Here is a 14525-nt window from a genome sequence, read left to right on the forward strand (position 1 = left end):
CCGTGAGAAATACTTGCATCTGACATTCATACAAATAACTTAACTTTTACACTCTGAAATATACTTGGCCTTGTCGTGTTATACATATGTATTATATGTATATATACTAGTGCTTCCAATCCCGGAAGATTACTTCAGTACCGGGATTGCGGTGCTAGGAATTTCCAATCCCGGAATCCCGGTGCTAGCACCGGGAAATCAAATGAACAACAAAAAAAAGGAAAAAAATGTTCAATTGCATATTTTCATATTTCAAAACCGTTCAATTGAATTTTGCAAACTCTCCCGATGTTTCACGCAAAAAATACTTCTCATATTGGCGTTCTTGTTTTGAGAGTTTGGCTACATTCTTTAAAATTTCGATTCGCATCCATAAATTTCTAAGATTAAATAAAAGACATCCTTTAATGTAATCAAATAAAGTAAAACACATCACTTTGATTCGTTGATTCGTTTTTTACAAATAGTTTGTACCGTCTAGTAATTATTCATCGAAACAAAAGAGTGTGGATAAGAACCCAAATATTGTCAGACGAAAAAATCAAAAGCAAGCTGAAAATAGATTAGTAAAAAATAGAACACCTATAATGGGAGGTACCATTTCCGGTCAACTTGAAAATTTGAAAAAAATTTACGTCGTATCAATAATAATTTCAGTAACCGATACTAAGTTTCAGTTCGATAAGACGAACGGTGTTCAAAAAATCCCCAAAATACACTGACGCACAGACACACATACAGACACTCACACAGACACACGTGAAAACGTGATCAGTGATCGATTCTGAGTTTAAATCAGTCAAAATATGCTACAAATATCATTGCAGTTGAGCACAAAATCTGCGACACAATACAGGCCGTTGATACCATTTCGTGGGAACGGCAAGCCGGCGTCAAAACGGTCGGAGAAAACAAATGGACTATGACTGGCATTGCTCACCCCACCATTGTTCATTATACATATAATAATGTTTTCTTATGTTTTTTCTTTATTATTTTTGTAAAAATAATATTTTTAAAGAAATTTTTCCAGCACCGTATTCCCAGTATTCAGACTAGTTTCAGCACCGGGATTCACAGTACCAGAAAACACTGGGATCCCGGGATTGTAAGCCTTAATATGTACGTGATAATATCAAACGCTCTTTCTCGTTGTCATTTAATATCATGTCAACTTTAGGTTCGCCCAAAGGTTTAGTTCAACATATATTCAAATTTGTATGAAAATTTCATCACATATTTGGAATTTGTTTTGAAAAAGTCATAATTTGTTATTTTCGTACTCTTAATCCGTATATATGTATATATAAACTTAAAATTCAGCCCAAAATTTTATTTAAAATTGGTCAAAATTCCATTTACAATATATAACCTGTAATTTAAATGCAAAACGAAACATGTAATAAAATTAGCATATATTCAAAACAGATATTTCTAAACGAAAGTAAGAATCAGAAGACGAGTTAGTTCAATGTGAATCTTTTGGATTAAATTACATATTTATAATTTGAATTAACACCGTTACATACAGAAAAATCTCCGAATGTATGTTTTTGAATAGAAATGATTAAAAAAAAAGACAAGTTGTATTAAAATAATAGTACATGTTCTTAAATTTTACACAAACTGTTAGTTCCTATACACTTATTACAGTTTCAAATAAAAAAAAAAAATGTAAGATAAAACGTAAGGAAAACATACTATTCAAAACATGGGTTTTATGCATTGCCAAAAATCAAATTGCCCGTATCTATATAAATCAATCTGTATCTGCTCGCATTTGAATCTTCATCAATTGCTCGAAATATAACATACATAAAAAAACGTACTATGAATTATTTAGGTAAATTTTTATTTGAATTTCATGTTATATAAAAAAATAGCGTCAAGAAAAAGTTTCGTAAAATAAAAATAGACATAAATAAGAAATTTTATATCTTTGTTTTTTTTTTCAAAGAAATTATGTTTCAAGGAATGTGACTTTCGAACAATTGCATTCAATCAATTTAACAGATACCTAAAACATGCTATGAGAAAAATATGTGAAAATTACAATCCTTAATATCGAATTTGAGCTCAATTGTGTGTCATTCCTGGTATTTTATTTTACTTTGTCTCATTATAAATGCAATAAAATAAATCTAGTTTGAATTTTCTACTTGTAATAAAACTCAGTTTGATCGTCAATACGGAATTTCGTTTCGAAGATTCGACGTCTCTTTTTTCACCGTATTTTTTTTAGGCTGAAGTTTTCGCTACTACTTGGAAACTTGATTGAATTTATATACAAAGTTTATCTGGCTAGTTGGGGGAGCAAGAGGATGGAGAAAGCATGAGCAGACGGGTAGGGAGGGGGGTTCAAACTCGTTTCCGCTTTTCCGAACGTCCGTCGTGGCGCGAGGAAAATACCGATGTTCGAAATTGAAAAACTGCCCCGTCTCGACGAAGTCAACATCGCCCTTTATAATACACATTTCACGTCAAATTTGACAGAGGGAGAGATAGATAGATGGATATACATACGTATAATACATTAAGGCGAAATTCATCGAAGGCTTTTGTTACATTAATATCGAGGGGAGGGAGAGAGACGCTGAAAAGTTGTAAGCTCGAACCTGTAAGCCTCCGGAGCTTCGGAGCTTAAATATGGCAAATACAAACGAAAACAAAACTTTCAGGTTTAAAACCTACGCGAGCAGTTTTCGACTGGAGCTTTTCGGCGTATCTCAAACACACACGTCCTACAAATTCGAATATAACGTTTTTGAAAAGTAATTTATGATTTTGTTAGTCGAACACTTGATACGTTTATAAATAACTGTCAGCTTTGTTTCTTTGTTCTTACATATAGTTCAAGTTTGTTCAAAACACTAAAAACATACGTTTGAAATTTTCACAATAACTGCAAAACGACTTATTTTATGTTTCGTGTCGTATTTCTTGTACAAATTTGCTCTACCAATAATAAGAAAATTTTATTTAAAAAAAAAATACTGATAGCTATGACAACATTTTTGATACAAATTGAGCGCAAATGTATTTAAACTTGCACAAGATAAAAATTGTACCTCCGGTTGTCGGATTTTGTTCGAATTTCTTAAAATAACTATCAGTATTATATCACATTAAATATCAAGAAAATAAAAACAATTTAAAAGGTCGAAATAAATTAATGAAATATTGTTTTAAAAAAAAAATACTATTTTTGGTTTACGAATTCTGCCCAAAACCTTATTATCTCTAAGTTAGTACATAAAGAATCTAAATATAAATTTTCAGCTTGATACGAATAGGGGTGTGGACAGAATAGTGGCCACAACAATTTTGATCTTTCTAAGAGGAAAAAATCCCGCTTCCGGTTTATTAAATTTAGTGATTTTTTTTATATTTATCACATTGATACAAGAATTACATTTGAATTTTTTCGTGAAGAACACACATGTTTAAGGGGTTGAAAACATGTGTGAAAAATAGTGGAAGAAAAATCGAACAAGAGTTAACTGCCACTTTCTTGGTATTAAGCTTAAACTTCTAGATATTTATTTATTTATTTATTTATTCTAAACAGATATGAAATTTCAGTTCAATAAATCAACAGTTTTCTTAGAAAAACATAAAAACCTCGATTCTCTGGAGTAAAAGTACTACTTCTGGTTCAGGTAAAAATATTAAGGTATAAAATTTATAATTTCTATAACATATAAAAAAAAAAATTTCAGTCCGATTAAATTAGCGATTAACGATTCGATAGCGATAATTGAATTCAAAAACTTAAAAAAAGAGGATATCTATAAGGGAAGGTACCATTTCTGGTCAACTTAAAAATTTGAAAAAAATTTACATTATATCCATAAAAATTTTAGTAACCAATAAGCTAAATTTCAGTTCGATAGGACTAATGGTGTTCAAAAAATCCCCAAAATACACAGACACACACATTTTCTCTAGATCACGAAAACGTAATCAGTGGTGGATTCGGAGTTCGAATCAGTTATAATCTCTAGTTGGAATTTTCGCATGATCACAAAACTTCATCTATTGTTACTACGTACATAGATAAAGTAAAAATTCGCATACAATCGTGAAACTTTGAGTTTATCGTGTTGTTTCGTAGTTGTGTGCTATCCTACGATCCACGTAACGAAAATGGTTAAGAACCCCTTCTCCGTTGTGTTATTATTTGTTACTTTCACTAGCTGGAGGGTTTGACTGCTTGGAAACTATAATACATAACTTCAGACGTTGAACCGTCTCTCGAGATTCAGATCTGCTAATCGTGAGCAATATTGTGCTATGCGCTGGTGGGTAATATCGCACAATATGCGAGCAAACATTTGCTCCTTGTATATAATAAATACATATGTATGTATGTATTATATGTAACGTATTGCAGAGTTCTCTATCCAATATTGAGGGATATTTAGACGGTAAATTTTACCCGAACGTATGTGCAGTCTTGTGGTTTTGGCTCACTTGGAAGATATGTGGCTTGTTATAACTAACCTGTCGTCTTATCAATGTATTCGTATTAACTTAATAATTATATAGAATTACGTATGTGTTGTTTCCAAATGGTTTATATTGTTTGTAGTCGTAAAGCAGGGGTAAAATACTTGCTGAATGTGTGCGTTTCATATTTTAAAGGCTCGAGAGTACTTACATAATGTGTATGATTTATATGAAAGTGTCAGATAAATTACAATGTTTTTTATTTTTTATTTTATTTATTTAAATAGGCACACATACAGAATAAAATATAAAAAGAAAGTTGTATAATGAGACAAAAAATAATAATAAACATAAATAAAAATATAATATTCCATTTACAGTGAGCACCACATGGTGAGATGTGAGCACAATGTGCTGATATGAAATCTTTGTGATGAAATGATTTGTAGTGTCGGATTTTTTTTTTTGATACACAAATCATATGAAAAAATGAAGATAAAGCTGTCTACTGTGTTTTTGTGTCATTTTAAAATATATTAGCTGTATTTATTTCATTAATGTATCAATCGTAACTAAAAGATAGAAAACGTATTATATTACACATTCTTAAACATCGAAGCAGTTATTTTATTATTCAAACTTGGATACTACTGGATCATAACAGCACAAATTGAAAGAAAGGACTGAGGACTGTCAAATCTATAAAAAATATGGCATTCTATTCAGGAATCAAATGGTTCCCATATGAAACTGGATTCAAACAAACTGCAAAAGTTGGTTTAATATCCATAAAATTCCATAAAACGCCAATGAAAGTGTACATATATGAATATACAAAGTATCTTGATTATTAGAAAATTGTACCTATTTTTGTACCAGTGGGGCTCGAACCCGTGACCACTATGTTCGAAAGCATATACATATGTACATAAATATGCTAACCACTAGTCCACGCTGCTGGTTACAATAGTATTTGGAATATTAGTATTTTTCTGCTTTTACCTTTTATTTATTTTTAATCTATGAATTATTACTATTATTATTATGATTTTTTATTTTTCTCTCTTATTTTCTTATAGATGCCATTATGGCGCATTTGGTTCTTTCTGTAATCCCACAACGGTCCAAACTAATGTTTAAATTAATATTATACTCACTTTATATCATCGTGAAACAAAGAATAGGATTTGAGGATTTTATGATTTTTGATTTTTTTCACCTTATCTTCATTTATATGTATTATTATTACTAGTCTCTTCTTATTTTTCTTTCGTCTCTTTTTTACTATTTTTTTTTATTATGTTTTTCTGCTTTTGCTTTTTTTCTTTTTATTTAATGCATGTTATTGTATTTTATTTTTGTGTTCTTCTCTTTTTCAAATGTAGGCCTTTGTGGTGCATTAGGTTCTTCCTGTAATGCCACAATGGTCTAAAACTATAAATGAATGAATAAATGAATAGATGAATAAATTAATAAATTAATAAATTAATAAATGAACAAATGAATAAATTAATAAATAAATAAATGAACAAATGAATAAATTCATAAATTAATAAATGATTGAATCAATAAATGAATGAATAAATTAATGATAATTCGAACAAGTCGACTGGAAGGGGTACCTCCCCTTATAGATAATTTTTTCCGCCATTATTTTTACTTTATCTATGTACGTAGTAACAATAGATGAAGTTTTCTGATCATGCGAAAATTCGAACTCGAGATTTTGACTGATTCGAACTCAGAATCGATTACTGTGTGTGTGTGTCTGTGTGTCTGTGTATTTTGGGGATTTTTTTCTTTGGATTATTTTATCTTCAATCCTTCCAATGGATTGAAAATAAAATAATCTTTTCGTTTCACATAAACGTAATAAGTCTTTTTCGTTTCGCATAAACGAAAACATCCCAAATAAACAAATAGTGAACGAACAGCCCAAAGTCTAAAAAAATTAGTTTTTATAGCCACTTCCGGTACTCGGGCATTAAAACACGAAGACTCGGAACGGCGCATACCTGAAGAGAAGACTCAGACACGACGTCTTTTAATATTATAGCGTCGAAATTTAAAAGCACTCGGAAAACTACCACTCTCGTCGAAATTAACACTTGAATTTGAGCGTCCGTCAACTTTATGACGCGGCATAAACTTGGGAGCCCACAATAAAAAAACTTTCGACTTCTCCAACATCCGGCCGACGCAACGTGTCGACGCACCTCTCTTTTTTTATTCGTTATTCATGACGTAGGTGTGTCCCCTGCGCCGCGATAAAAGGCGCAAGATATTTCCTCGGTGGAAAAAAAAATGTCGTTCCAAATTGTGCCGAAGAGGGGCGGAAAATGGGGGGGGGTGGGAAGGAGACGGGGTCGGCTTTCGCGGAATTAACGTCAGTTGTTTGTTTTACGCGCGGCTTTAACGGCGAATAACTCCGATATAACGACAACGGAAATGTGCGGTTATTGCGAAACGTTTTGTGTGGAAAAGTTTAAACGTAATTTCGCGGCGAAACGAGAAAAATGGCAATATTAAAAATTGTCCGAGACACAACCAACCTCCACCCCTCCCCCCATCACCCGTTGTGCTCCCCGTCTCTGTGTACCTGGAAAAGCGTTCATTTTGCGATAAGGCTGTGTTCTCGTTTTTGGGATGTCTCCGGTGCTTCCTTTAAGTGTATAATTAAATTCTGTAGCCAAATAAAGATATATGTATGTTATACTTTAACGTTTTGCAGTAGAACCAAATAACAAAAGTACTAATGCACTCTTATAATCTAATATATAATTTGGAAAGAGAAGCGAAACCTCCTAGGGGGCGAAGCCCTACCCGATATCTCTTCGGATTCTGGTATACATATATTGCGAAAGAGTATATATGTTTGTTTGTTGGTGAGAGTCAATTTAATAAAAAAAAACAAATGAGTATTCAAATAAATTTATATAAAATAAATTTAATAAAATGTTTACTATTAGATTAGTCATGTTTAAGCGCTTTATTTTACAAATACCGAGCGAAGCCGGGTAAAACCACTAGTGAATGATAAAACTTGTAATTCCATTTGTAATCGAGACAAACTGTGAATGTATGTACATAAAGGGAATCTAAATTCACTAAATATTTGTTTAAATAAGTAATTTTCAATATTAAAAAAAAAATTAATAGATCGGAAGTTTCGTGTTTTGTTAAAAATATATTTTATAAAAAATATTTTCACGAAATATAATATTTTCCAGACAAAACACAATTTTATGTGAATTGAAAATAGAATATCAAAATAAAAAATAGAAACAAAATTCAATCATACATCATATCCAATTATTTATTTAAGTATGGGCCATTTTGGCTAGGGATTGCAATTTACCGTCAAAATTCATAAACTAGTAATCGGTAAATGATTTTTCCTAATTTATTTATTTATTTTGTTTGGAAAAATTTACAGTTTTATTGATTATAAAATTGATACCAAAAAATAATTATTAGAAGATAAACCATTTTAAAAAATTTTCGCATATATTTTTTGCTAATACCGGTATACCGGTATTTACCGGTGGATTACATGACTATGTGTGGTTACTTTTCCAATAAAGGTAGCCTAGAATAAATCGTAAAATATTTCAAATTAATCTCAGATGAAAAATGTCATAAATATGAATATTAACATAAATTTGCAATAATAATTTGTTTTTTAACCAATCATATTCATTTATTTAAATTTTGGACCATTTGAAAGTTTGAATCTTAATTTAAATAAGTGAAAGTAAGAAGAGGTTAGTAAAAACCGTCAGAACGCTTTTATTTCGATTTGTTGGTCGAATATATCAATTTGAAATTTCATACTGAAAATAAACAAATTTCAGGCAACCTAATCCACAATACGCCATTTGCATCGAATTTTAATGCGATATCATGCAATAATATACCGTATACGTACTTATTCGCGATTAAATAGTTTCCGGTAATTACCGGTAAAATTAAAATTTTACTGGTATTTACTAATTTACCGAAATACTGGTATTTCAATCCCTAGTTGTGGCATTACAGTAATCCTCAATACACCACTATGGTTGAAAATATAACAAAGAGAAGAGAAAGAAAAACCTGCCGCTGTCGCAAAAACAATTGTAAACAGTATACCAGTGGAGACGACGGTGTGCAAATTCTGAGAAAACTGACGTTATTATTTGCGAGAAATGAGAAGAGAACTTGATGCGATATCCTGCTATTAATTATATTATTTCAGTTATAGCTACCCAAGCGCTTTCGTTACGAAAAAAATTGGCCGATGTCATCGCGAATATTTAAAAAGTTTTCAAATATCACAAAACTAAATTGTTATTGTTAGAAACGCCTCCCGCGCCCCCTGAAATTCCTTCTCGCACCCCCCCCCCCCTCCCCGGTTAAGAACCACTGATTTAGATAAATTGACAAACTCAAATAGGACACGGTCGTTATGGATATACATAATAACTATCTAGATGTCGGCGATATGTATTCGTAACCGTCGATATTTTTCCATTCCGGTCGTAATTTGAACCCAATACCATTACACTGATAAACAAGCGGTTAATCGCCGTGGTTGTAATCATAAAGTAGAATCATCGAAAGTCTACCATTTCAAGCAGCGTTCGTTCACTCCAATAAAAATTCCACCATAAAGTAGCAAATATGTGTTCGACGTCACATTTACACAATAATACAATACTTAGTAGCGGAAAAACGAATCACCCGACACACACACACACTTTACGAGGAAACGCTATTCAGCCGTTTTTACGAGTGCTCTACGAAGAGAACGATCGTGTTAACACCTCAACGCCCGCGTGATTCACAAGAAAGCAGCGAAAAGCGGTCGAACGAATTTACGCGCTTTCGAAATTAAGTCTATTGTCTTTGCTTCGTCGCCGCTTCTCCTCCTCCTCCTTCTTCTTCTGCTTCTTCTTCTACTTGTCGGTGGCCGCGAAGAAAAGGTTTGTTTTGTCGGCATGAATAATTCATCGAAACACTTGTTGCCGTCTATGTAGTGTTACCGCACCCAACATCCATACTCTCTATCTTTCTCCTGGCAACTTTGTTTACTTTCATTAAAGTTACTCGCTCGAGATGTGAAAGAAATCGCCGAAACTATCAACAGGCTCACGTCCTCGGATACTTTCGCCCTTTTATAATCAAAAGCAAACTACATATACTCGTGCCGTGCGGTGGGAATTCTTAATCGACGGTTCGTTGGTCTTGGTTGGATCAGTGAAACTTATTCTAGTATTTGATATTACATATATGATATTTATTTACTTAAATCAGACCATTCTTTTAAAACTATTGTAAATAACTAAAAAAAAAGATACTGTCCAAAAAGACCATCGTATTTGATGATATATATTTATTTATTTTACAAAAATCAATTAATCAAGCACACTCGTCTAACAGATTGCTCCAAAGCGACGAGTGTGCTAAAAAGATTAAGAAGTACAATAGTAAAAAATATAAGTTAAAAAACAAATTACATATACAAATATACAAATTAAATAAGGAAAGGATAACTAAATAAAACATGAAATCATAATTAAAAACACTAACGCAACCATTCTAAATGGTCGCGATCTCCATAACTTAGGAAGTGGTGCAGAGAATGAAGAGAGACGTGACAAATGTCAATGGCAGCATCCAGTGAATTTAAGAAACGGAGGCCGCGAGGAATGGGAGAATAGCTGAATGCCACAGTTCTAGCCAAAGGAGTGTGAAAAAGGGGACGATGGCGGGTCCATATCACACTCTCTGGAGCATGAAGGCCCAACTCAGCCAGGATAGACGGACAGGAGATACAGCCTCTAAATATAAAAAAAAGAACTTGATGAGGGCAACACTCCTCCTGTGGTCAAGAGAAGTGTAGCCGACCATACCCGTGACGAATTTTGAAGGAAATAAGTATGGGTAAATGCCATATTGCTCCTTATAAAGCAGTCTGAGCAATCGTCTTTGGACAAGTTCAAGCTTCACAGATAGAGACTTAGTGTAAGGATTTCAGATTATAGAGGCGTATTCCAAGATACTCCTAGCTAGAGCATTGTACAGCAATCTCAAAACAGCGGGATTATGGTAGTGTCGAGAATTACGAAAGACAAACCCAAGCATTCGTGAGGCAGAGGATCACACAGAGTCGATATGAACAGAGAAATTTAGGTGAAAATTTAATTTAGTATAACTAATTATATGTAAACCTGATGAAGTAACCTGATTAGGATCTGTCGGCACGTGCAGATATAAACGTCATTCGACTTTTGACCGAAACACCACGCTATTTTACATTCATTTTAACAATCATTATATGTATAACCTACGAGTTAAGTAAAAATATATATGTTTATTTATTTTATTTATTTATTTTAAACAGACCATTGTGGCATAACAGGAATTCCTAAAGCGCCACAATGGTCAAAAAATATAACACAAAAAAGAAAAAAAACAAAATAACAATTAAACATAAACATAAATACATCCATACATACATAAAAAATAGCATTTATAATAACAGATAAAGTAAAAATATCAAATAAAATATAGCATAAGGAATGCCTTGCACCTACAGCCAGTTTCAATAAATATGTAAGAAACAACTACAAATACAAAACATCCCTGTAAGGCCCAAATGGAAGAGAGTTAATCAAAATTTCACTCATAAATCACAATCAATCATGAAAACAATGATGAGCGCAGACTACCAGATAAATGGGTTAGAGTAATTTCCGACAATTTACGCTCACTAAGGTGGAAAATATCACATTCAGTCTCGGCAGCAACGATTTCATTAAGAAGTCGGATAGCTCTTGGAATAGGAGCCATTCGAAAAAGGACTGTGCGGGCAGGAGGTACAGCCAGCAAATGATGATGTCTACCACGCACATAGTGAATAGGGACATAAAGCCCCAACTGCTCCAGCAACAACGGGCATGACGTATTACCACGTAAGAGCAGGAGAACGAAACGAATTAATGAGAAGTTTCTCCGAAGTTCAAGGGAATTATACCCAAGCATGCCCAAAAGGAAAGGAGTGGGGTAGAGATATGGGTAGAGATATGTAAGAGAGATAAAGAGAGCCTATAATGCAAACCACACGGTAATTATTTACAACTTGAAACTCACCCCCATTCGAAGAGACGTCAACCGCCAAATTTCAAATATGACACAATTGGCCATAAGACAATATTTAGAGGTCATATACGACAATCATCAATATATATGACAGATAATGAGAGACAATGAGAACCTATAAAGCAAATTTTATAAAATATAGAGAGAAAAAAGAAAAAGTTATAGGCGTTTAAACAATAAAATCTGACAAAGCGAGAGGGAAAAAACAATGGGATCAGTGTGGACAAATGCGCCAATGTGGACAATAGACGTCGCCGAGAAAGATGATGGAGTATTTTCAAACGTGTCTATTACGATTATTTTTCACCATCGTAATGGCAGATTTGATTTCCACATATATTAATGACCAAGCCGAGCAAAATGGTAAAGTTTGAAAACGATCGGATACGAACCCAAATTTCGTCAGACGAAAAAATCGAAAGCGAGCTTAGAAGAGGCTAGTTAAAATGAAGCTTCTTTACATTTTAACCGTTGCTTGCCTTTGTGAAGTTACATTATGATTGTCGGAGTTAAATACCACTCGGTATAAAAGCGCCCCGAACCCGCGCCAGAATCGATTTCAGTTAAGACTTCGATTTCACTTGCAATTTTAGAATCGTTGTATGTAAAATTGTCAGAACCATAAGGGGATATACTTTCAAAGACTTCAAGTTGGTAAAAGAAGAAAAATTTGAATTTTCTAATCAAAAAGGTAATATGACATCGAAACAATCTTGCATTATGCAATTATCTGCGAAATTTAGGTGCTTAGATAATGTGAAACGTTTAATATCTGTGTGTTTTAAATATCACTATCTATTGTCTTTATTTATTTGTCAATTTTTAGAACGGTTTTCATCTCTTATCTAATAATAAACATATTTATTTAAATATGGATATTTCTCATTTAATTCTTTTGCATGTAAAATATTCGTTCTTCAGTCAATTTTCGCTACTCATTCTTCTGATGTCGTATCATAATAGTATTAGTTTCAAATTACACATTTACGTTTTTTTTATATATATGTACATATATAAAAGAAAACCATATTCAAATCGTTTCCGAATTTAGATCAGTAGCTTTTTCTTATAAGCGACTATACTAAAGAGCTTCGTTTGCTAATGTATCCTTCTTATAATTATTTAGTTTAAAAATTTTATACAAAAACTTTTGACCGGGAATATTAAGTTACAGTACACCTTTCACAAAGCTTGAAAACTATTGACTCATACCACAGATTTATTATAAAATTGGTTTAACAAAAGAACGTTTTAACGTAACGATAGAAAAAAGTCTCAACAGAACAGGTATTTAATTAATTATTGTGCTAAATAATACGTATCATAGTAGAGTGTATATATGTAAGATGGTTTTAAATTTCGTGACATTTTAATCTAACAAAAGCAACGACCTGTTGATGGAAAGTCTCTCGCGTATTTTCTTTTTGTAATAATAAAACCCGACGGTATTTCAATGTGTGTAAGTAAGTGCACATCTGCTAACACCTTCAGATTTCTATCTCGTTTAGCGGCAGTAAAACCGGGAGAATATTGCCGGGGAATATTTACTGCCAACGTTTATTGCTTTACATATGAACTTTATATTGGTATCATTACGCCCTTAAGTGGAAAAGTTGAACGGAGCGACCGTATATGGGGGATGGCCACACTTCATACTGAAACTTATACGCGTTATTTTCCTGGGCCATACCGGTCGACACTTTGCCGAATAGTTTTTATTATTTTGAATTATATCTCATATGCGTGTGTGTGCTTATTTTGCAGGTAAGCCCAGGCCGTGGGTTAAGTGGTTCAGGAACGAAATAGAAATAGAAGGAAAATTAGATCCAGTCCAGGAGAGTGAAGGAGCTTCGCACGTCAGGAGCGAAATAGTAATAGAAGATTTAGGAAGAAAGGACGTGCATTCTGAGTTGACGTGTCAAGCTGGGAACAATAATAAATCTACGCCTCTCAGTTCCACTCTCCATTTAGATATGAATTGTAAGTGTTGTGAAGTTTTTTATGATTATTTTGTTAAGTCGTTGGTTTTTTTGTAATGTATGTGTGCCTGTGTGCTTTCAGTTGGGCCTTTAAATGTCAATATTTTGGGGGCAAATCAGCCACTTTCGGCTGGAAGGAGATATGATTTGCTTTGCCAATCTTCTGGGTCGAGGCCTCCTGCTTCTATTACGTGGTGGAAAAATGGACAACGCCTAGACAAGACCAAAGAAACGGTAATTATTTTTATACATTTAAATTGTCTTCTGAGGAGCATCTTCAATTAGTTTAGCAATCAATTTTATTTACTTTTGTATATTCATACATATTTAATTTAAATAGTGTAAGTTCAATTGATTCATATATATTTTTATAAAACTGACAACCTATTCAGTTTCTAGCATCTCAGATTTGTTGATTATTATGAATATGCTACGGACTCTTATCATGTATTTATTCCTCGTAAAAACTTGCTGTATATCTTCATATCTTTATATCTTGCTGTATGCTGTAATTTTTCCATAATGGGGAGTATAATAGGTTTATCTGCAATAACAAGAAATATAAATAATTTTCATACAATGTATGTTATATTGAAAGATTAGTAACGTATTGTTTGATATGTATTTTGAATCGTGTGTATAAAGATTTAGTGGGACTTTTAGTCTTAAATTTGCAATGTTTTATAGATTTAATATATATGTAGGTATAATATTATATTTATATGACAATGGTGGACAATGCTAATGTCAATTTAATGATCAAATTCTAAGAAAAGCGAGTGCAGCCCGCATTGCATTGTTGATTCCCTTTCAGTGGAAAACATGTAAGACAGTTCTTTCCGACGTTCAGATTGAGAAAGAGGAGAACCTTTTACATTTTTGAAATTGAATTTTTCCCATTCGTAACTGCATCGCAGATGTCTTGAAAGCCACGGGCACGAGCACGGGACGGAC

At 32.9% G+C, this 14525-nt stretch overlaps 1 protein-coding gene across 1 annotated transcript in view; it reads left to right on the forward strand.

Moving 5' to 3' along the window:
• Positions 1-14525, forward strand: part of side-VII (sidestep VII transmembrane protein) — a 278712-nt gene that overhangs the window by 201737 nt on the left and 62450 nt on the right. The window contains exons 6-7 of the mRNA XM_077445052.1: positions 13357-13572; positions 13654-13805. Coding sequence (XP_077301178.1) covers positions 13357-13572; positions 13654-13805 — 368 coding nt within the window. The remainder of the gene's footprint in view (positions 1-13356; positions 13573-13653; positions 13806-14525) is intronic.

This window comes from Arctopsyche grandis, chromosome 13 (assembly GCF_051622035.1).
Source record: "Arctopsyche grandis isolate Sample6627 chromosome 13, ASM5162203v2, whole genome shotgun sequence".
NCBI classification, from domain to species: domain Eukaryota; kingdom Metazoa; phylum Arthropoda; class Insecta; order Trichoptera; family Hydropsychidae; genus Arctopsyche; species Arctopsyche grandis.